Below are 21,718 nucleotides of genomic sequence, written 5' to 3' on the forward strand. Positions count from 1 at the left end.
TACATTTGTACTATTTTTATTACAAAAAAATGAGAAAATCAGAAGTACAATATTGCCTGTCTTCTTGCTTGAAGATCATATCTTTCCTGCTTTATTTAATATCAACATTCACCACAACTGCAGGAAATTAAATCGAACCTTTAGAAGGTAACGCATACGGACCTGGTTGGGGTTATAGACAATAAATTCATTGTAGTTGAGGGTATAACCCTCGGGATTCAGAATTCCTGTGTCACTCGCTGGTCCCAAGGGCACTATACTCCCATTCCTGCCAAATGGAAGAGAATGTGTCAACATTTACCTCTGGTTCAGCTGAAATAGAGAAAGCAGAGTCTTATCTAGCCACAAGGAGTTTTCTGGCCCTCCAGGCTCCGCGTACTTACAAGGTGATGGAGCGCACAGGACTGGGAGCCATCTTGCCCAGCCCCTTGGTGCTGTGTTTGCCCTGAAGTAATCCTTCTGCCTCTGGATTGGCCCCTAGTAGCTCGTTACACTGACCAAGAGCTACCTGCAAAGCAAAAGATCTTTGAATGACCACATCCTGCTGAGAACTGAATGGCTCTAAAGCCAAACATAAAACCCCAGCAGTACTTTCTTCTATTCCAGCAGAGGAATCAAACGCAATGGAAACTGCGCTTGGCCCCCTCTCAGGTTCTCCCAGGTGAACCTCTTGGTTCTGCGGCCAAGCTTTTCTCTTTGATAAAACAGGAACTAATACAAACTAGAGACCATAGGTGTGTTCTTGCCTTACCTCTGACAAGAGCAGCAGTCCCGTATCCTTTAGGCGAGTGGCAAAGCAGTAGTTGGCACTCTTGGAAGACATGTCAGCAAAATAGATTCCTTTTCCAAACTGAAATATATAAATAAGTAACAGGGTCAACTGCTTAACCCACCGTGTTAGAAGGGAGGCTCTTACCATTGACCCTGTGTTCTATTATCTTAGACACAATGTAGACCCTTCTCCATTTCCCCTCACAATTCTGTTCCAAGAGGAGGCGGAAGCATCAATTAATCTCTGCTTTCTGGGAGGAAAGGAGGGATATCTTCAGGAATTTAAAAAAGGAGGGACAGTAAACGTCAGGGTTATGAGTGAGCTGGTTTAATTCTTGGGAAGGGCACCACCTAATCCTAATCTAGAAAAAAAGGGCTGAGAAAATTATTATATCCTTTTCCCTTGTACCTACCTCCAGGGTTCAGTTTCTACTCACCATGTAACCTGTGATGGGAGCCTCAGGTGGGGCAATTCGAAGCCCATGGCTCAGGATCCCCACCCAGTTACTCAGCCTGGAACCATGCCATAGCAGCATCCTAAGGAAAAGCCATTGATACTGTACTCTCTGCTGCTCTCCTGCAGACACAGGCCATATGCATAAAAAATGCAACAACGGCTGTCTCTGCCATATCTGCACTTCAGGCAACAGAATGTCCTCCCAAACCCAGAGCTAAATTGAGACCTGTTATGAAGGTCCTCTCTGAAGGCTTCTTTCTCACCCTCCTTCTCTACTTCAAAAACATCCAGCAAGGTCATGGTATAGTCACTGTGTGTGGGAGCATGGGTGGACTGTAAGTACTGGGAAATCACCTGTGAAAAAGAATGAAAGAAATGGCTGATGTGGACTCTATAAGAGAGCAGGCTGAGCTGAAGAACCTCAGGGCTTCTGGCATAAACTGGCACACCTTTCTGCTCCCATAAGGTCTCACAAGGCAGCTACAAAGAGCCCTACCGTCCCAAACTTCTAGTAAATAGAAATTCTGCCCTATACTAAAGTTCTCTCTTAACCAGAAGTAGTCAGAGAACAGTGGGGTGGGGGTGGGTGGATCTTAAAGATATGAAAATAAACGATAATTATTCTTACTTTGAACTCATAACTTTCATGGTCTAAAGGGCGCAAAGCACAATGTAGTTTTCTATAGTGTTGGTCCAGTGGGTGTTCTGGGCTTTGCAGCTCTGTCTTCACCAGCTTAATGGCAATTTCAATGTCTCCCAAAGCCTGACAAGATGAGATACAGAATCAGTGTGGGAGAAGCCTGGGACAAGAGATTTAATACTTCCCAGTCCATACATATCTCACCTCTAGCAGTTGTATTTTGTCCGACAGTTCTTTCTCTGTCCGGATTAATGGAGGGGTACGGAGTCTAAGGACAAGATATAACCCATGATTAGTTCTCTGATGTGTGGCCAAAAGGCACATGACTAAAACTAACAGACTAAAGATAAATCCTTTAGAAAATAGGTATAAGAAACTGGGGTTTTCCATTCAGGAGAGATCTGTAAGCGATGTTAACTTCCAAACATATAAAGAGATATTTTGTATATTCTCTGAGTAGGATAAAACAGACTATATAGATTTTAAGATTTGGAACTAGAATTAAAATTCCTTTTTATGGGAACCTTTTTAAAATAAGATATATCGACATCAGTAAGGAATGGTTTGGAATATGTCCTATCTAGAAGCAGAAGAGACCTGTTGACCACTTGGTTATTTCTAGGTCACAGGGCTCTACAAAGCAATAGAAGGAATAAAAATAAAATAAGCACCAGAATGCAGAATCAACAAAGATAAAATGTACTTTACGTACCTAATGTCATTTGAGTTCCCACAGATGGTGTTAGCGTGTGACAGTCACCTTACAGGACAGGAAACGGGGGTAGAGGGCGGGGTGTGGGGTGGCTGACGTGCCTGAAGGCGTTTTACCTCCTGGTTGCATAGTGAGACCCACTCTCTCTTAAGCTGGTAACTTCCACTTGGTCAGAGAATATGCTTGTAATCAGGCCAAGAGACTGCATCCCATACTTATAAGCTGATAAACTGGCTATCTATAAGTCATTTTGGCTCTATATCTATTCAAGATAATCGTTCCCTTAGAAATGAAAGATTTAAAAGATTACAGTTGTGGCTGAATGATGTAGGGAACATGATTGGGCAGATCCTAACTGAAGTAACAGCACGGGCCTTACCCAAAGTCATGAGGGATTCTGGTGTAGAATTCATTGCATGCTTCCACGAGAGCTCGTCCATGCTGGCCGGCCCGAATGCAATCCTCAATCTTCTTAAGAGACTGGTAACCTGCCTTGATTTGTGCCGCTGTCAGCTTCCCTGCAGGCCCAGCGAGAGATCAGACTCCACAACCAGGGTCCCATCCTTTACTGATGTCCCTGCCCAACAAAGACTCTCAACCTTTCAACCTTCAGAATTATTCCTCCTCCCCCCACACAACCTCTCCCGCCAAATCTCTTTCTTTATTCAGTAGTGTCAGCAAGCTTTAAATCATGATGGTGATAAAATATCCCACTAAAGGAACTAAGAAATACGAAGCCAGAATGTAGGATAGAATCTGAAGCCCTACCAAGTGGGGCTTTCTTGGTGTCATATTTCATTTCTACCATCATCTCTTCCATGGCCTGGACATTACAGATCAACTTTATCAGCTCCTGTACACGAAGATCTAGCTGTGACTCTGGTTTCAAGGGGGATTTAAGAGATTCTTCTTCTTTTGTTTCCTCTTCACTCTATAGCAGAAAAAAAATCATTAAAATCTGAAAGGATCTATTTTATGCTCCTTACAAGGACTGGCTCTACACTATCCCCGGCAGGTGAACATGTCAGCCTCTGCTTGTACACAGGCCTGTTCCGATATTAACCTAGAGGACTTAATGTGATTTCCACCTTCTAGGCCTCCCATAGTTAAACACTCAGAATAAGTCTAACAGGCCCTCCTAATGTGATGTCATTAAGTTTGTAAAGACACTGTTACATCTCAGATCTTCTCACCTTAAAAAGACTAATTGCTCCACTTTTCAGATATGTAACAGTTTTCAGGAAAGATCTTTTTGGCATCCTGGTTGGACCTCAGCACTCAAAATAATTTTTTTTTTAAACTGTGGTATATAACCAGCAGTGAAGGCAACTTTAAATGTCATTTTATCAGTTTATTAATTACTCCTCTCTTGATCCATAATATTAAACTTCTATAAACAGAACGTAACATTTTATAAATAACAGACTAGAAAAGCACATTCTATCTTCAACAGCCCCTTCAAGATTACAAAGATCAGTGAAGGTTACCCCTGAAGGAACTGTAATCTTAGGTTGGAAACAGCATGACTTAAGAATACCTCAGCCTGTTCTGGTCTAGGACTCGATGTAAGTCATTCTGCCTGACTTCACCCTGGTTAAGAAGGAACAGTTTTTCCCTAAATGTACAGTCAGAGTTTACCTGTGTGCTGTTAGTATAGTCCATGTGTAGCATATCGTATTTCCCAGGCACCTTCTCAAACTTCTCACGATCCTCCCAATTATTTTTTGTTTTGTCAAGGAATCTGTAGAGTTCAGGGTGGCGAGAAAATCTTGCAAATAAGGGTCTATTACTAGGGGTGGGCTGACAATTATTTCCTTAGACAGAGCAGCTCTAATCTGTATTTCCCACATCAATTTTCCATAAACCTGGATTCTAAATTAGGACCCTGAATGGACAGAAAAGCTCTGGAGACGAAGGGAACAAAAAATGGGAAAAAAGGACCTTTGAGCTTCCCAAACACCCCAAACATCACGAAAGTCGTTGAGATTTAAGACAAAAGATCCCTATCCATTTCTCTGAAGGAAACATTCCCAGAGACTCCAGAAAGTTCTTTGTATCATTGTAAGAGAAATTTTAAAATAGTAGCTGGATAGTCTCATCTTACTTTTCCCAAATTTCCTAAATTATTGTTCATGTGCTGATTATAGTAGCTTCTTCTGATTTTGTCAACTTCATGGTTCCAGGTGATTTAATCACCAACTAAGGAAGAAGTTTGGTGTTCTAGTCATACAGTGTCACAGTGGAAAGACCCAGTCATTTAGGCCAAATCACATTTACTATAAAATTCTTAGAGAAGATACATCCGAGAAGAAGGAGGGTATTTTTTGGTACTCATTTCTTAGCACTCACTTCTTTTGAAAGATTTCCTTGGCCTTGCTGAGGTCCCCTGAACAAGCCACCAAGTTGTGCTGCCCCATTTTCCCAACTGCAAAGTAAATGCCACATGTAAGATAGTTCCCTGCCCCCAGCCCAAGAAGAGTTCTCTAACAGTAACAAGCCAGCTCTCTAAGGTGTCTCTGCTTAGACTCTGGCTAGTGGGCAGGCAGGAAAGAAGGAAAAGGTGAAAGGGCTCAGGGAACGGCTGGTGCTGGTACTGGTAAGCTGCTGACTGCGCAGCCTCCGAGCAGCACTAGCAGCCCAACTGCAGGAGCGCTCTCAGCCTCAACTGGCTGCTCTCAGTCTTTCCAGTGGGACCTTCCCAAGGAGGATGCTGGCCAACCCCCAGTTTCAAGCAGCACAATTTGATCCCTAAGCCTCTCCCAGGTTACACAGCCTGTACTTCACTGATTTAAACCCAGAGGATCCTCTGGCTACTCACTAAACTGCTCTGGCTCTCTGAATAACAACTCACAAAATCCACAATGAAAGTCATTATTACCTCGGCCCCATCTCATCCAAACACTGAAGTTCCTTTGGACATCATCTTCTAACAGCTGAATCAGATAATACTTGTTGTTGTTGAACTGGAGATTGGTCTATGATGAGAGAAATATGAACAGAAGAGGACAAACGTTTGCAAATGGAAGCCACACAAACCAATGACTCCTCTGTGGTCACAGGTACCAGTGACTGCCATGAGGAAAGGACAGCACGGGACAAGAAAATCAGGTTCACGTAGGAGTAAAGATTTGAGAAAGGAGGAACTGGGTTTCTTATATTAAACTTTGGACTGCTAGGAATACTACTAGAAATGAAAGCCTGGAAGCTTCCTAAAACCCTCTACCCAGCCTCAAATATCCCATGCTGATTGGCTCCTTCTGTTTTTTTCTGCTTTAACTCCCTCCATAGAAATTTCCGAGGCTATGTGTGTTTCCCAGCTCCCAATCTATTCCCAATAATTAATTTCCAAATGAAAATAATTTTGATGCCCCAAAGATCTGTAACTATTAACACTTGTTTGTTTAGGCAACTTACTCTTTAATAGTTCTACTTACAGCTTTGGTTTGTCAGCTGCAGCAATCTGACAATGAGCTGAGAGCAGGAAGCTATTAGGAGGGGACAGAAGGGAGACAGAAACCACTGCCACATCTGTCCCATACCTAACACGACCTGACTCGGAGACAGTCAGAGAAAACGTGACTGGTATTTAAAAAGGTGTCCTGTAAGTAACTTACTCGGAGTGAAGACAGGGAGCAGGCCATGATAAGGAACAGCAGCTTGCATTGAGGCCAAGCCCTGTTTATCTGGCACTCTTCTCTGTTAAGTGTGCTGCCTCTTCCTACCTCCTGCCTGCTCACATTATAAAGTCATAGGATGGCAGAGCAAAAAGGGGCCTTAAGATCTTTTCTATCTGCTTATGATATTTTAAGTGAAAGAAGTGGTAACAAAGGAGTACTAGGTAACTGTTAATCAATAAATTCAAATATGAAGATATATTCAGGAAATACATTAAATATGTATTTAATAAATTCAAATATGAAGATATATTCAGAAAATACAATAACCAGACGAATGTGTTATCTATCTAAAACAATATAAATAAACAAAGAGGAAAACATTAAAAAGAAAAAAATTGGACGTCAGCATCATGGTGCAGAAAGATGCTTCCTTCCTCTCTCTCCTTCAACGTACAACCAGTAAGACAACCACAGCTCAACAAAGGTGCCTCTGCCCAATACACCAGGACACCAGAGAATTTCCCAAGTCTGTACATCTAAAGGTGGGTGGACTGGAACACAGAGAGGAGGTGGAACTGTGGAAACAGGAGGTGGTGCCTGCACCCCGGCCTCCCAGCCATGGCAGCCAAGCCCACAGCCCCAGAGAACCTGGTCGCAGCAGGTGAGGTGGCGCATATGACTCCAGCCTACTGCTTGCAGTGGTGCTGGTGGCCACAGGTGTGACTGGGCAGTACAACAGGGGAGCCTGTGACCCCATCCCTTCAGCAGTGGAGGGCCCACAGTTCTGGCCTCCACACCCTCGTCTTCAGTGGCAGCTCCCACCAAGCCAACAAGACCAGACATCACAGAGGCACTGGCAACCCCTGACTCCCCACTCTGCTTCCCTCTATGGTGGAGCCTCTGACTCAGGAGATCCCAGACCCATGGAAGCTTCTGCCATCCTGGTGCCCCAGGCACTGACACCAGTGACAGCAGCAGTAGAAAGGCACCAACCACCCTGGAGGCATAGCAGTGATAAGGTGGGCATGGGGTGACCCCTCTGACAGCAGTCAGTGGTGGAGGGTGGAAAGTGAACTCAGATACAACCGGTGTCAGGTCAGATAAGAGAAACCCAAAACTTGTGCTATAGTGCCACCTTCTGGAAAACAAAAGAAAGGCCTCTAATTTCTAACCTGTTAAATCGCTACAAACAAATTTTGAAAAAAGCTTTACCGCTACTTCAAATGTGCTGGCAGAGGAACAACTCATCAAAAACCATGAGGAACCACAGTTACACTGTATCACGAAAAGAAAACGACAATTTTCCAGTAACCAAACTTAAAGTCATGGAATATTATGCAATCTAACTGATAGAGAATACAAGATAGCTGTCATGAAGAAACCCAGTGAGCTACAAGAAAACTCAGAAAGGCAATTCAGTGAGCTCGGGAATAAAGTTAATGAACAGAAGGAGTATTTTACCAAAGAAATTGAAACTCTAAAAAAGAACCAAACAAATTCTGGAGCTGAGAAATTCAATAAATGAGATACAGAATGCCTTAGCACTAGAAATAGATATGAAAGAGAGAATTAGTGAGCTCAGACAGAAATCTAGAAAAGATACAGGTAAGATGTAAAAAAAGAACAAGAGGAAATTCTATAAGAACTATCTGACTCTTTCAGGAAATGCAACATTAGGGTAATGGGTGTCCCAGAAGGAGAAGAGAGAGAAGGGAACAGAGAGTTTTTTAAAAGAAATAATGGTTAAGAACTTCCCAAACCTGGGGAAGAAAATTGATATAAAAGTCCATGAAGCTAAGAGAACACATAATTGCCTCAGCACAAAAAGATCTACTCCAGGACATGTTATCTTAAAGCCATCAAAAGTCAGTGATTTAAAAAAAAAAAGAATTTTAAAGGCAGCCAGAGAAAAAAGGATGGTCATCTACAAAGGAATACCCATTTAGGCTATCAGCACATTTCTCAGCAGAAGCTCTACAGGCCAGGAAGGAGTGGGATGACATTCTCAAAATACTGAAAGATAAAAACTGTCAGGCGAGATCACTCTACCCAGGAAAAAAGGCTTTCTCAGAAGACAACCAAAAGCTGAGGAAGTTCATTACCACTAGACCTGCCTTACAAGAAATGCTGAAAGGAGCTCTTCTACCTGAAACAAAAAGGCAAAAATACACAAAACTTTGAGTAAGGTGATAAACAGAAACAGAAACCTGCAACTCTATATCCGAATAGGTTTGAAACACCTTATTACAGCATAAAGTTTAAAAGGGAAAAAAACCAGAAAAAATAACTATAGCTACTTCAACTTGGTGACATACTCACAACATAAAAAGGGATGATTTGAAACAACAAAAATATAAAAGGGGAAGAAGAGGATGGAACCCACATAGGCAAACGAAGGTAAAATGCTATCAGCAGAAAAATGACTATTTTATCTATGAGACGTTTCTACAAACCTCATGGTAACCACAGAACATAAATCTAGAGCAGAAACACTAAACACAAAAAAGAGGAAACTGAGCAAAACATCATAGAAAACCACCAAACCAAAATAACAGACAGAAACACAAGGAAAAATAAATAATGGAGATAGAGAGCAACCAGAAAACAAAAAATAAAATGGCAGCACCAAGTCCTCATCTATCGGTAATCATCCCAGATGTAAATGGATTGAATTCACCAATCAAAAGACACAGAGTGGCCAGATAGATTAAAAAATAAGATCCAACTACATGCTGCCTCAGGAGACTCAGCTCTAAAGACAAACACAGGCTCAAAGAGAAGGGGTACAAGATGATACTCCAATCAAATGGCAGCCTTAAGAAAGCGGATGTAACCAATTCTCGTATCAGACAAAACAGACTTCAGGGAAAAAAGGTAACAAGACAAAGATGGACATTATATAATGATAAAGGGGACAATTCATCAAGAAGACATAATGGTTATTAAGATATATACACCAAATATAGGAGCACCAAAATATATAAAGCAATTATGAACAGACCTAAAGCGAGAGATTAATAGCAACACAATAATATTTGGGGCCTTTTAACACCCAATGGGTAGATCATCCAGAGAGAAAGTCAACAAGGAAACAACCCTAAATGAAACATGAAACCAGATGGATTTGATAGATTTGTACAGAACGTAGTATCCAAGTGCAGCAGAATATACATTCTTCTCAAGTGCATGAGGAACTTTCTCAAAAATAGACCATATGTTGAGATAAATTTAAGTCTCAAAGATAAGTCTCAATAAATTTAAGAAGATTGAGATCATATTAATAATCTTTTCTGATCACATGGCATGAAACTACAACAATGTAGAAATCCACCATTAACAAGAAAGCTGGATACTAACTACTCTATATAAAATATATAAACTTTTATATAACAAGGTCCTACTGTATAACACAGGAGACTATATTCAATACTTTGTAATGGCCTGTAATGAGGAGTCTATGTGTATATATAACTAAATCACTATGCTGTATACCAGAAATTAATACATTGTAAATCTACTATAATTTAATAAAAAAAAAGAAAGCTGGAAAAATCACAAATATGTGGAGACTGAACAACAAGCCACTAAATGATATGCTACTGAACAACTGTTAGTTCAATGAAATCAAAGAAGAAATAAAAAAATACTGAAGACAAAATGAAAATATGACATATAATCTATGGGATGCAGCAAAATTGGTACTAAGAGGGAAGTTTATAGCAATACAGAAACAAGAAAAATCCCAAATAAACAACCTCACACCTAAAGGTATCAGAAATAAAACAAACGAAGCCAAAAGTCAGTAGAAGGAAGGCAGTAATAAAGATCAGAGCAGGAATGAATGAAGTAGAGGCTAAAAAGACAATGGTAAAGATCAATGAAACTAAGAGCTGTTTTTTTAAAAACATAAACAAAATCGGCAAACTTAGATACACTCGCTCAGGAAAAAAGAGATAAGGCTCTGGTAAGTAAAATCAGAGATGAATGAGGAGAAATAACAATGGGGACCGCAGAAACACAAAGGATCATAAAAGAATTCTGTGAATAGCTATATGCCGACAACTGGACAACCTAGAAGAAATGGACAAATCCTAGAATCATACTACCTCCCAAGACTGCATCATGAAGAAACAGAAAATGTGAATAGACCAAACTTTAGTAAAGAGATTGAAACAGTAATCAAGAACCTCCCTCAAAAAAACAAGACAGCATCCCAGGTGAATTCTACCAGACATTCTAAGAGGATTTAATACCTATCCTTCTCAAACTCTTCCAAAAAATTAAAGAGGACGGAATACTTCCTAACTCATTTCGCAATCCCAACATTACCCTGATAACAGAACCAGACAAGGACAACACAAAAAAAGAAAATTGGAAGCCTGTATCTCTGATGAACATAGAGAACTGTATGATGATGAACGGAAACTAAATTTTTGGTGGTAAGTACCCTATGGTGTATACAGAAGTAGAAATACAATGTCATGTGAAACTTATATAATGTTATAAACCAATGTTAGCTCAGTAAAAATGAATTAAAGAAGAAAAAATAAGCTACATAAAAATTTAAAACCTCAATAAGGACAAAAAGTATACCATAAAGAAAATCAAAAGGCAAATGACAAATTTGGAAAATGTATAAGCAGTTTGTATTACAGACAAAGGACTATCCTTCATATTATATAAAGTCTCTCAAAGCCTGTAAGGAAAAAAAATCAAAAACCTATTAGAAAATGTGGAAAATGATATGACAAGGCTCGTAGGTTCAATAAAAAACATAAAATCTGCTAAAATATCTGCCTCTCATAAAGGACTCCACTCTCGGGTAAAGTGCACTAGGGCTGAGTACTTGGGGGTGTGAACTACCAGTGGCTAACACAAGGGACTTGAGAATTAAAGATCTGGGCATTGGGGCACTGTCGTCAATAATTACCAAGAAGAAATTCTCATACGTGGAATAGTTCCTTCCCTTACCTGATTCAGCATGACATCATAGACATCATTCCCTTCACAGTACACATGGGCCTGGAGAGAAAAGAAAAAACTGACATTTGTACAGTCTCAGCCCTGATGAGATCCTAACGAGGCTCTGTATTTTCTCATGCCTCAAGGTATCATCCTTCCGCACTACCACCATGCATCTTCCCGGGAAAGAAATGCAAAAGTACGTTCCTCTACACATAACCTATCATTCCTGTAATAAAAACATATTGCCTTCTTGTAATTACAGAAACACAAATGATTCTAACTCACTTAAAGGAAACCGGCTCCAGAGGAAGCCTTTCTTCTGTATTCTTCAAATCCTTTTCCCATTCATCAATAACTCATGCCATACCAGGGCAGTTTCTCATTAGAACACTGATAACAATATAATTTTCTAAGTGAGAAAGAGGATGAGGTACAGAAAACTGATGACTAGTCCAGAAGTTAACCATGTTAAAAACACCCTGATTATTAACCCCAAACCCCACCACTCCCATCTTAGCCTTGGAGAAAAGTAATCACTAGTAATATTTTGGAGAGGATTCCTAAAATGAATACTAACAATGTTCCTGACAGGAATCTCAGTAACAAAAGAACAGCTGTTCTCTGAGAAATCACTGGGAGTCTCTCACCTTCCCCACCTTGGCTGTGCACTCTGGGTCCACAGGAGCTTTGCCCTTTAACAGCAAGGTCTTCACAGACTCTGAAGAAAGACAGAGATATACTACATCTACTTGTATGGGAATCAAAAATAGCTGCCCTGGTTAGACAGAAACCTGTCATAATTCACTTTGCTCTTCCCAAGCAATCCCAACCTGCCTGGTTCTCAATTCATCTCAAATACATGAAACTGAAGATTCTGAGAAAGGTTAGTCCTGTGATGTGCCCCAAAGATAGAAAGTTAATTATATCTTCAAGAAAGGAAGAAATAAGAGTTAGCCCCACCCTCACCCATCCGAGAGACCCTCTTGCTGGCCCATGTCCTCCCTGGCCAATCATGGGAAGCTGACCTTGCCTGTCTTCTGTCCTGTCATTATCAGCCTTTCCTCCAGCCACAGGCTCTTTTCTCACCCCCTGCCTCCGGCATCTTCGAGCTTTCTTTGCAGGAGGAGGGTCTTCTGTAGCTGCTTTGCCATTACCAACTCTTTCACCTTCATTTAATGCTACGGAAGCTTAGGTCAGGAAGAACGGGCAAAGAAGCAAAAGAAAGAATGAGCACACACTATGATGCTGCTTTGAAAAAACATCTTTTTAAAGAGATGGGCTCAGATGGTTTTGTAAGTTTACAAAGGACTAACTGCCACATCACTGTTCCTGAAGACAGTCTGCGTTCCTGAATTGCTGTTCTAGCCAAATAAAAAAATAAAATGGAGCCTTGGGGCTCTTGTGATCTCATGGCCTGAGGCATGAGTCTCAAAGCCTGCTTATCTCTTCTGTTTGTTGAGCCCCAATACCCTCCAAAGAACCCACCCTCAGACTACCTAAAGTAGTATGAAATAATGATTAGCGGAGGCTCTGGAGTCCGTGCCTAACTTAGAGCCCAGCCCGGTCTCGAGCTGTGGAATCTTGCGGATAACTTCTGCAGAAGTTATCTGCGTACCTCACTTGCCCCTACTGAAAAATCCAGAGGATGACAACAACAGTATCGAATTTGTAGGGTGGGCCTATGCATTTAAGAACGCAATACACAGAGTATGATACCTCATCACGTCAATTCTAAGCGTTGCATTTTTATTATCTCTGCATTTTACAACGATGAATTTTACAGTGGTGACACACGCAGGGACTCACGTTTTAACTGGAAGCGTTTTTCTTTGCTTAGTGGTTCATACTATCATGCACCTTAAAATTAATGTTTTTTTTAACTGGATGACATTAGATATTTAAAATAGTGCTGGTACTGTTAGTTGTTACAGGTCAGAAGGCTGTTCTACACAATTCTGTAATCCTCAGAGCTATGAAAACCGAAATTTTAAAAGTTTAGCACCAAAACAAATGCGGGTTCAGAGAGCGATGGAAGTAGAAGGGCTATCGTAGAGGGCACGGATCATTCTCCGTCTTCCCGCCCCCTCGCATTCGGCCCGCCACAATGCACTCCAAACCTCGCGCCCGGCCGCTGCTCGCGCCCCGCCGCCGAGCTGCCATGGAACCCGAACGTTGACGTCATCAATCCTCTCCCAGTAATCGCCGGCGCAGTCACAGGGCGGGAACACGCAGCGCGCGTGCGTCCCAGCCTTAAAGATGGCTGCACAGGACCGGGTCGGCGCCACAGGTCTGCAGTATTTGCATGTCGCTATGTGTTGTGGGAAGTCGCCATAACCGAGAAATGTCTTTAAGTTTGGGAGCCTTATAAAGGTGGCGTGAGCCCACCCTTTCTCATAGGGCGGAGGGAAGCTCATCGGTGGGGCCACGTGCTGAGTGCGATTAGTCACTCTACTCTGTGTCCCTTGGGAAGGTCTGAGACTAGGGCCAGAAGCGGCCCTAACAGGGCTCTCCCTGAACTTCGGGGAGGTGAGTTCCCAGAGAACGGGGCTCCGCGCGAGGGCAGACTGGGCAGGAGATGCTGTGGACCCCACCCTTCGGAGGGGCCTGGCGGATGCCTCCTTAGCCGGAGCTTGGAACAGACTCACGGCCAGCGAAGTGAGTTCAATGGCTGAGGTGAGGTACCCTGTACAGGGGCCTCATAACCCAATTCAGACTACTCTCCCCCGTCCTCTTTTACATGAGTCAGTGCTGCAGCTTACCAGAAGGTGGGGAGCGGGGAGGATGCAAGGGACGAAGCCACGAGGGTAACGAAGGGATCCCCTTTGAAGGCAGAGAAACCTGGTCATCTGGATTTTACAAAGATACTTTGGGTGCCACCAAACAAGCAGATCCCTGATGACCCTAATTAAAAACTGAGACGCTGCATTCCTACGAGAACAACCACGTAACTCTGATACTGATGATTTTCATGTAGGTACAGATATTTATATACCTATTCCTTCAACAAATATTTATTGGACACCATGCTGTGTTCTGGGGATGTGATAGTTTAGCCAAAATTAGACATAGCTCATGTGTTCATGGATCTTACAGCCTAGCTGGGGACAGATAATCAGGTAATCACACAAACAAAAGTAAAAATACAGCAGCAACAAGAGTTACAGGGAGACGCCTACAGTACAAACGGAAGTTCTAATGGGAGAGCAAATTGGGGAACTCATCGCTAAGGAAATGACAGGAGTTGAGCTGTATCAGAAGAATCCGTAAGTAAAGAGGAGAAATACGAAATGGCTGGAGCTGGAGAGGAAGCCAGTGCCCAGAGCAAGCCAGGCTTTACAGGTCAAGATAAGAAATTGTGCTTTGTTCTACTAAGGGTGTGTGTGTGTATGAACTACAGATGGATTAAGGACTGACATTCAAAAATAAAACTTGAAAACCGTTAGGCAGAAAATACGTAAATATCTTTTAGACCTTGAGATAAGAGACGGGTTTCTTTTTATTTATTTATTTATTTAATTTATTGAAGTATAGTTGATTTACAATGTGTTAGTTTCAGGTGTACAATAAAGTGCTTCAGTTATACATATACATATATAATCTTTTTCAGATTCTTTTTCATTATAGGCTATTACATACTATCGAATATAGTTCTCTGCTATACACTAGGTCCTTGTTTATCTATTTTATATCTAGTAGTGTATGTATATGTTAATCTGAAACTCCTAATTTATCCCTCTTCCCCCTCACTTTCCCCTTTGGTAACCGTAAGTTTGTTTCCTGTGTCTGTGAGTCTATTTCTATTCTGTAAATAAAGTTTATTTGTATCTTTTTTTAAAGATTCCACATATAAATGATATCATATGATGTTTGTCTTTCTCTGTCTGACTTTCTTCACTTAATATGATAATCTCTAGGTCCATCCATCTTGTTGCAAATGACATTTCATTCTTTTTATGGCTGAGTAATACTCCAGTGTGTGTGTGTGTGTGTGTGTGTGTGTGTGTGTGTGTGTATACCACATCCATTCATCTGTCGATGGACATTTAGGGTGTTTACAGGTCTTGGTTATTGTAAATAGTACTGCTATGAACACTGGGGTGCCTGTTGTCTTTTTGAGTTAGAGTTTTCTCTGATAGTGTTCCCAGGACTGGGACTGCTGGATCATATGATAACTCCATTTTTAGTTTCTTAAGGAACCTCCATATTGTTCTCCATAGTGGTTGCACCAATTTACATTCCCACCAACAGTGTAGGAGGGTTCCTTCTTCTCCACACCCTATCCAGCATTTATTATTTATAGACTTTTTAAGGGATGAGTTTCTTAAGACACAAAAGTCACTGAGTATAAGAGAAAATATTGATTTATTTGATTATATTAAAATTAAGAATTTTTGTTCATCATAACATGTAAAGTTTAGAAAGAAGAGAATAAAATTTTTATTATTTGCATTTGTTGATAATGAATATAAAAATCTATAAGATACTGGGGGATAATTTTTTTAATGCAGTAAGGAAGCATAGCAAGGCTGATAGAAAATAACATATAAGGATAAACTGTATCTTTATAAAAGAGCTTCAAACAAGTAGAAACAGAATTTTTAGGAAAGATATCATTTAAAAGAACATAAAAGCACATCAAGTACTTGCAAATAAATCTGACAAACTGTGAGTGCTCAACAAATGTTTGTTTGATTGGTATGTCAAAGTTCTATACAGCTGAATTATAGCACAAATACACTAGACTGGTCTAAAAGGCATTAATTTTGAAATAGGAAGAGGTAAAAAAATGGACATTTATTAAAAATAGCTGATACTTAGTAGTGCTTTTTTGTGTACAACACACTGAGCTAAGTGCTTTTATACACATAACTTCATTTAATCTTTATAATGGTAATAGCTGGAATTTATTTAGTGCTTACTATGCTATGAGCTTTACATATATTATTTAATTGTCACAACAATCCTACAGGATAGGTAGATGATTATTATCTCCGTTTTACAGTTGAGGAAATTGAACTTTAGAAAAATTTAAATAATTTATTCAGGTCACATAGTGTACTGGTTTGCTAGGGCTGCCATAACTAAGAACTACACACTGGGTTGCTCAAACAACAGAAATTTATTTTCTTGAAATGCTGGAGGCCAGAAGTCCAAGATAAACGTGTCAGCAGCACTGGTTTTTTTCCAAGACCACTTTCCTTGGATTGCAGGTCTTTTTCTTGTATCTTCCCTACTAAGCGTGTTAACTTGAATACTACCCTGCTGGCAAGTTCTAATTTGAGTAGATCTGGACTGTTTATAAGGAAACATGCTACCTGCATACATTAGCCATGTTGAGATCATAAAGGATAGGAAATTATCCTAAAGGAATGAATTAGCCCATGTTTGCTTGTGCAAAGTATATTAACTCAAAAGAAAACTTGGTTTAAAAAGTTCAACCTAAAAACAGTGCAAGTAGCATCACTGGTCCTTAAAGATTCAAGTAGGTGACGGAGGAGGTTGCATCATTTCAGCACCTTTTAAGGTAAAGGAGGAGGGAATCATCAGTAGCCAATCAGGCTCTGAGGCCACTTCCCAAAGCTACTTCCTGTCTCTCTGCTTTCTCTCTCTCCGTTTTGGTGGTTCGCTGGTGAGTGTGCACTTAATTTTGCTCCCTAATTGTTTTGAATTTCTCTTTGATTTGAGCCGTTGTATCCTGGTGGCAGGGCTTTATTTCAAGCCAGCATTGGAGTGTATGTGAGGCGATTAATTTTGGCCGTGCAGAGACTGGGAAGGCAGTGAAATGATCTGCTTGGCTTGTTCCCACGTGGGCCTCTGCAGTACCGGGTCTGCCTTCCTTCTCTGAGACAGGGTGACCTGGGAACAGCAGACTCTGCTTCATGAACATGAACATGAGTGTTCCTGGAAAATGCCTCAATTTATTTTGCTTGGAGGAAAAGGTACCGTTCGTATCTCAGTGTTGTTTTGACTTCTGTCTCCCTGAGAGAGGGTAGATCCTGGGAGGAGGCGTTCAGACTAGTATGTTTTAATTCTCCTGTATCTGCAGGGCGCAGGTCCTGACTGGGTTTGTAGGAGCTGCAGTGGATGCTGTGTTTGTCCTAGTCTTTGCTTAGAGCATTCGGCTTTTTTAGTGGGACCAGGCAGCAGACTCTGAAGTCAGATGATTTTAATAAGCTCTAAGAGGAGCTCTCAGTTTTAATGTGTCACCACTGTGATGATGGTGCCCTAAAAAACTTAAGATGTACTGAAAAAGGAGGGGCCTTACTTGGTGCAAGCCTAAATCAAATTCCAGTGCCACAGCTGACTCCACCAGTGACCTCTGGTGAGTTAGTGAACCGTTCTGAGTCTCAGGTTTTGAAGATCAAAGTATGCGAAGTCCAGGAAAGTCCAGGTACCAGTCACTGTATAATAAGTGTTAAGTACCTTCTAGAAGTAAGCAATAAATTTATTTTGGATATAATTTTTTCTCATAAAAAGTTTTGCCTAGTGGCATTGAATGATAAACATTCATTTGAATATAATGTATATGGTGTTATCTTACAAGTAAAAATGTGAGAAAGACATAAGCTAGTGCATAGAATGTGGTAATAGCCAGTTGTAGACCCCCCCCATAATCCTTAAAATTCTCAAGCTTTATTGTTAAATTAATGTGTTTTGAATAGGTAATACATTCACATGGTTCAAAATTCAAAAGGAATCATAGTGTATATAATGAAGTCTCCTAAGCCTGAGTCCCCTCTCCAGCGTTAACAATTTTTTGTGTTTCCTTCCTAAGATATTATATGCACATACAAGCAAATGTATGTACTTAACCCTCCGCTCTTACATACATACTTCACCTTGCATCTTACTTTTCCCGCTTAAGATTTCCAAATGAGTAAATAAGGAGGGTACACATTCTTTTAATGGTTACATACTAATTTATGTGTGTACATACCCTAATTTATTTAACTTTTATTGGTGGACATTTACATAGTTTACAGTCTTGTTATTTCCTTCAAAATGAATAACCTTGTACATAAGTCAGTTGTCATGATGTTTCAGATGGCTTTTGATATAGTCATGTTTAGAAGGACTCTCAATGCCGTGCTTCCTGTTATTTTGTGTGCCTAGTGATGACTAGAAACCAACACCCTAAACATCTTGATTGAGCAACACAGGATTTTCTATTAAAAGCAAGACCAGGCTGATGGCTTTTATGTGAATATATCCTGGCCCACTTCAGTTTAAGGGATGATTTATTTTGCTGTGAACACACATTTAATGTTGAGGAATGACAGCATGAATCAGAAACCACGTGGCCTTTATATTCATGAGGGCAGAAGGGGTTTGCTTGCCATGTGTACTTGGCAAAATGTGTGCTGGATATCTTTCTGAAATTATGGTGTTGAGTGAGTAGAGTCATATTTTAGCTTTAAGTTGGGAAGAGTGGAAATGTTTTTTGAGCTGTAAACATGCAAAATAAAACAGAAAGCCTTTGGGGATTCCTCCAAAGTTACTTATTTTAAAAGTGTTAAAAGGCCCAGATCATGTCTTGTGAAACTTCTATTTTTCGGTCCAGAAGTTTCGCTGCTTGGGAGAAAAATTAGTTTCCAGTGGAAGTATGCTCTTTTTGTTAAAGAGTAACTTCACGTAGACTAGATTGGAGTCTTCCATGTTAAATAGGGAATGAGGGGGAGAGGTGGAGGAGGCAAACTTTCTCTTTTCTTTCTTAAAAGACAGAGACTCTTGGATTTGGAAGGACCCTTATGAGTGACTTTTCTGGACTCAGGATTATTGTGAGAAGTGTGAAATTTTAGGCAGAATATTTGCATTCCTACTCATTAGCTGGTTAAGCCTGGACACTTAGTAATAGAAACAACATACTAAACGTTTAACTACATGCCAGGTACTTTGCAAAACATTTTATATTTTACCTAGTTTAATCTTCATAACACTTCTAAGAGGTAGGTGGTATTTGTCCTCATTTTATGGAAAAGGAATCTGAGGCTTAGAGAAGTTGCATAACTTGCCCCAGGTCACGGCAAATACATGGAGGAGCCAGGATTCAAATCCGGTTCTGTTCAACTTCACAAACCATTATCTTAACCACTAAGCTAAGTTGCCTGTCATTTAGTCTCTAAACTTTGCTTTCATACCTATAAAATGGAGAAGATATAATACTTGCAAAATGAGGTGATATGTGAACAGTGCTTTGTAAGTTCTAAGATAGGCAAACTATTTATGAAATAGATAAAATATGAAGTTAACAGAGTAGAAACTTTTAAATGCCTCTTGCATTGAATTTCAAATTTGAAAATTATTCCTTCCTGCTGTTTTGACCCAAAGCCCTCAGGTACTACATTTTGATTTCATTTTTGTTTGCTCCACCAGCAATGGGACTGGGACTGTTTGAAATGATGGTCTCTTGGGGTGAGCTGCATGACTAGTCAATATTTCTGATCTAACCAGTTTTATTTCATATGTGCTCTAAGTGGATTCCTCCCGCACTGAGGTTAAAACAATAGGTATTCTTGACTAAAATAGCTGCCACTGAGTGGGAAACAAAACTTCAGAGTCTGTTCCATAGTATTGCCTTCTAGAACTATGCCAAGCAAGCAGTTTAGCATTTACTTCCTATACAAAGTTTTGTGTTGCTTTCCTTTGCCTCAGGTTAAAGATGGAATCCACTGTGGAAGGAAGGCCCAGGTCTTCAGCACCCTGTGTGCCAGCCTGGAAGCAGCTCCGTGAAATCCCCTATAAAATCTGCTGCAGACCCCTACAAATCAAGTGGGCTTGGATTTGGATGCTCTCAGGAGGAATGGTTAAAGGCTGATGGAACCACAAAGGTAAGTACTTGAACTTTGACCAAGATATGATGCCTTAAAGTGTTGTGTTTTACTTGTATATGTGTCTTTTCTATCTAAAAAAGAAAGGAGATTCTTTGAGTTACTGTTACGTCCTATAATGTGGGATATACAGTAGGCACTGAGTGGAATGGAACTGAGTATAACTCAGTGTAATATAACCTTAAAATGGAAGCATCAGCTGATTTAGTATTATCAATTTGTAGTTTGTGTCAAGTCTTCATCTCTTCACATATATAAAAATGTAGTTTTTGGCCCTGAGCACCAATCCTTTGAAGAACTTATTGCCACAGGGGACAAAATGAGGGGGTGAATGAATGTTTATGGGGGAATTTACAAAAAAAATAACTCAGTAACTATACAGTGGCCTTCATGTGGTAGGGTGACACTTGCTGAAGCAAGACTAGACTCCTGCAGGGAGCATCACACACTGGGAAAGGCATCATATATTTATTATCAGGATTTTTGTGCTAGGCTATGTGCTGTGTGCCAAGGACACAAAGACCAGGCCCTTTGCAATCTGGGTTTTGTTTGTGAGATGAGACAGATAGAGAAGTTACACCTTTAAATCTATAATTATTTTTCTGTATGAAGTACTTGGACATGGAGTTTTGAGGTAGACAATGTTAAAACTCTCACAATAGGAAATTGTGAAATAATGATAAGAGTGGGGAGGGTATAGCTCAGTGGTAGAGTGTGTGCTCAGCATGCACAAAGTCCTGGGTTCAATCCCCAGTTACTTCCATTAAAGTAAATAAAAACCTAATTCCCCACCCCCCCAAAAAAGAACTACTTTAAAAAAAAAAAATAATAATAGTCTTGCTTCCTGTCTCTGTTCCCTTAGTTAATCTTACATGCTTCTGCTCTCCAAAACATTTTACATAATTAAAGCACTATTCAAGTATAGGACAAGAAAGGAGTGACGTTACACTTTGATTGCATGTCTCAGGCACTGAAAGCTCCCCGGTTTCTTTCTGACCTACAGACCCAGCACACTACTCTCATTACGTTCTACAGCAAACTAGCTTGTAGCTGTGCTGCTTACTTCATGCAGGAGGTGGCATGGTGAAATGAAAATAAGGAGTTTTGACAGAATTGGGTTTAAATCCTAGCTCTTAATACCTAGGTGGCCTTAGGAAATTGGTTTAACTTCTCTGAGCCTCAAAGTTCCTTGTAAATATGGGGTTGTTGTAAAGTTTGAGTGAAACAATTTCAATAGTTCTTGACAGATTGTAGGAATTTTTAAGAATGATAGTACTCACTTTGTGTCAGCTTATTTTAGTTATACCCACCCTTTAAGGCCCTGCTGTCCAACAGAACTTGCTGTGATGATGGAAATGTTCTATATTTGTACTGTCCAATATGGTACCCATCGGCCACATGAGGCTATTAAGCAATTAAAATGTGACTGAAGAGTTTAATTTTTAATTTAGGCTATGTGCTGTTACCTATTGGATGGTGCAATTTTTCTTTTGTTGGGATATAATTGACATAGAACATTATATTAGCTCTACTGTACAACATAGTGATTCAGTATTTGTATATTTTGTGAAATTATTCCATTAAGTCTAGTTAAGTAAGATCCATCACCACTTTTCTTGTGATGAGAACTTTTGAGATTACTCTGTTAGCAACTTTCAGACATGTAATATATTTTAAGTACAATTTTAAGGTGCATTCAAGACCTACCCTTTTTCTTCATGAAGCATT

General features: G+C 40.3%; 1 protein-coding gene and 1 long non-coding RNA gene across 7 annotated transcripts in view; one reads left to right on the forward strand and one right to left on the reverse strand.

Annotated features, from left to right (window-relative positions):
- Window positions 1–13,436, reverse strand: PARP2 (poly(ADP-ribose) polymerase 2). Of its 2 annotated transcripts, none has more exons than XM_010949714.3 (16): window positions 13,280–13,436; window positions 12,188–12,349; window positions 11,810–11,880; window positions 11,169–11,219; window positions 5,459–5,555; window positions 4,930–5,005; window positions 4,219–4,321; window positions 3,349–3,511; window positions 2,960–3,098; window positions 2,073–2,136; window positions 1,857–1,991; window positions 1,455–1,582; window positions 1,209–1,308; window positions 752–850; window positions 384–508; window positions 1–268 (listed from the first exon to the last, which is right to left on the reverse strand). In XM_010949714.3, exons 1-16 carry the CDS (start codon window positions 13,320–13,322, stop codon window positions 109–111), a joined length of 1,716 nt encoding a protein of 571 aa, XP_010948016.2. In that variant the 5' UTR covers window positions 13,323–13,436; the 3' UTR covers window positions 1–108. The 2 variants fall into 2 exon arrangements, with proteins under 2 accessions (XP_010948016.2, XP_045368603.2); XM_045512647.2 differs by lacking the exon at window positions 13,280–13,436 and adding an exon at window positions 12,969–13,265.
- The window catches only part of LOC105064680 (E3 ubiquitin-protein ligase CCNB1IP1), a 25,588-nt gene continuing 17,253 nt past the window's right edge, over window positions 13,384–21,718 (forward strand). For 2 of the 5 annotated variants that reach the window (XR_006722790.2, XR_012507600.1), the window contains exons 1-2: window positions 16,709–16,791; window positions 19,815–19,990. This is a non-coding gene — a long non-coding RNA (E3 ubiquitin-protein ligase CCNB1IP1). Of the gene's footprint in view, window positions 13,450–13,531; window positions 14,502–16,708; window positions 16,792–16,815; window positions 17,102–19,814; window positions 19,991–21,718 lie in introns of those variants that run through there. The other 3 variants (XR_834876.3, XR_006722791.2, XR_006722789.2) reach the window with 3 other exon arrangements.

This window comes from Camelus bactrianus, chromosome 6, assembly GCF_048773025.1.
Source record: "Camelus bactrianus isolate YW-2024 breed Bactrian camel chromosome 6, ASM4877302v1, whole genome shotgun sequence".
NCBI lineage: Eukaryota > Metazoa > Chordata > Mammalia > Artiodactyla > Camelidae > Camelus > Camelus bactrianus.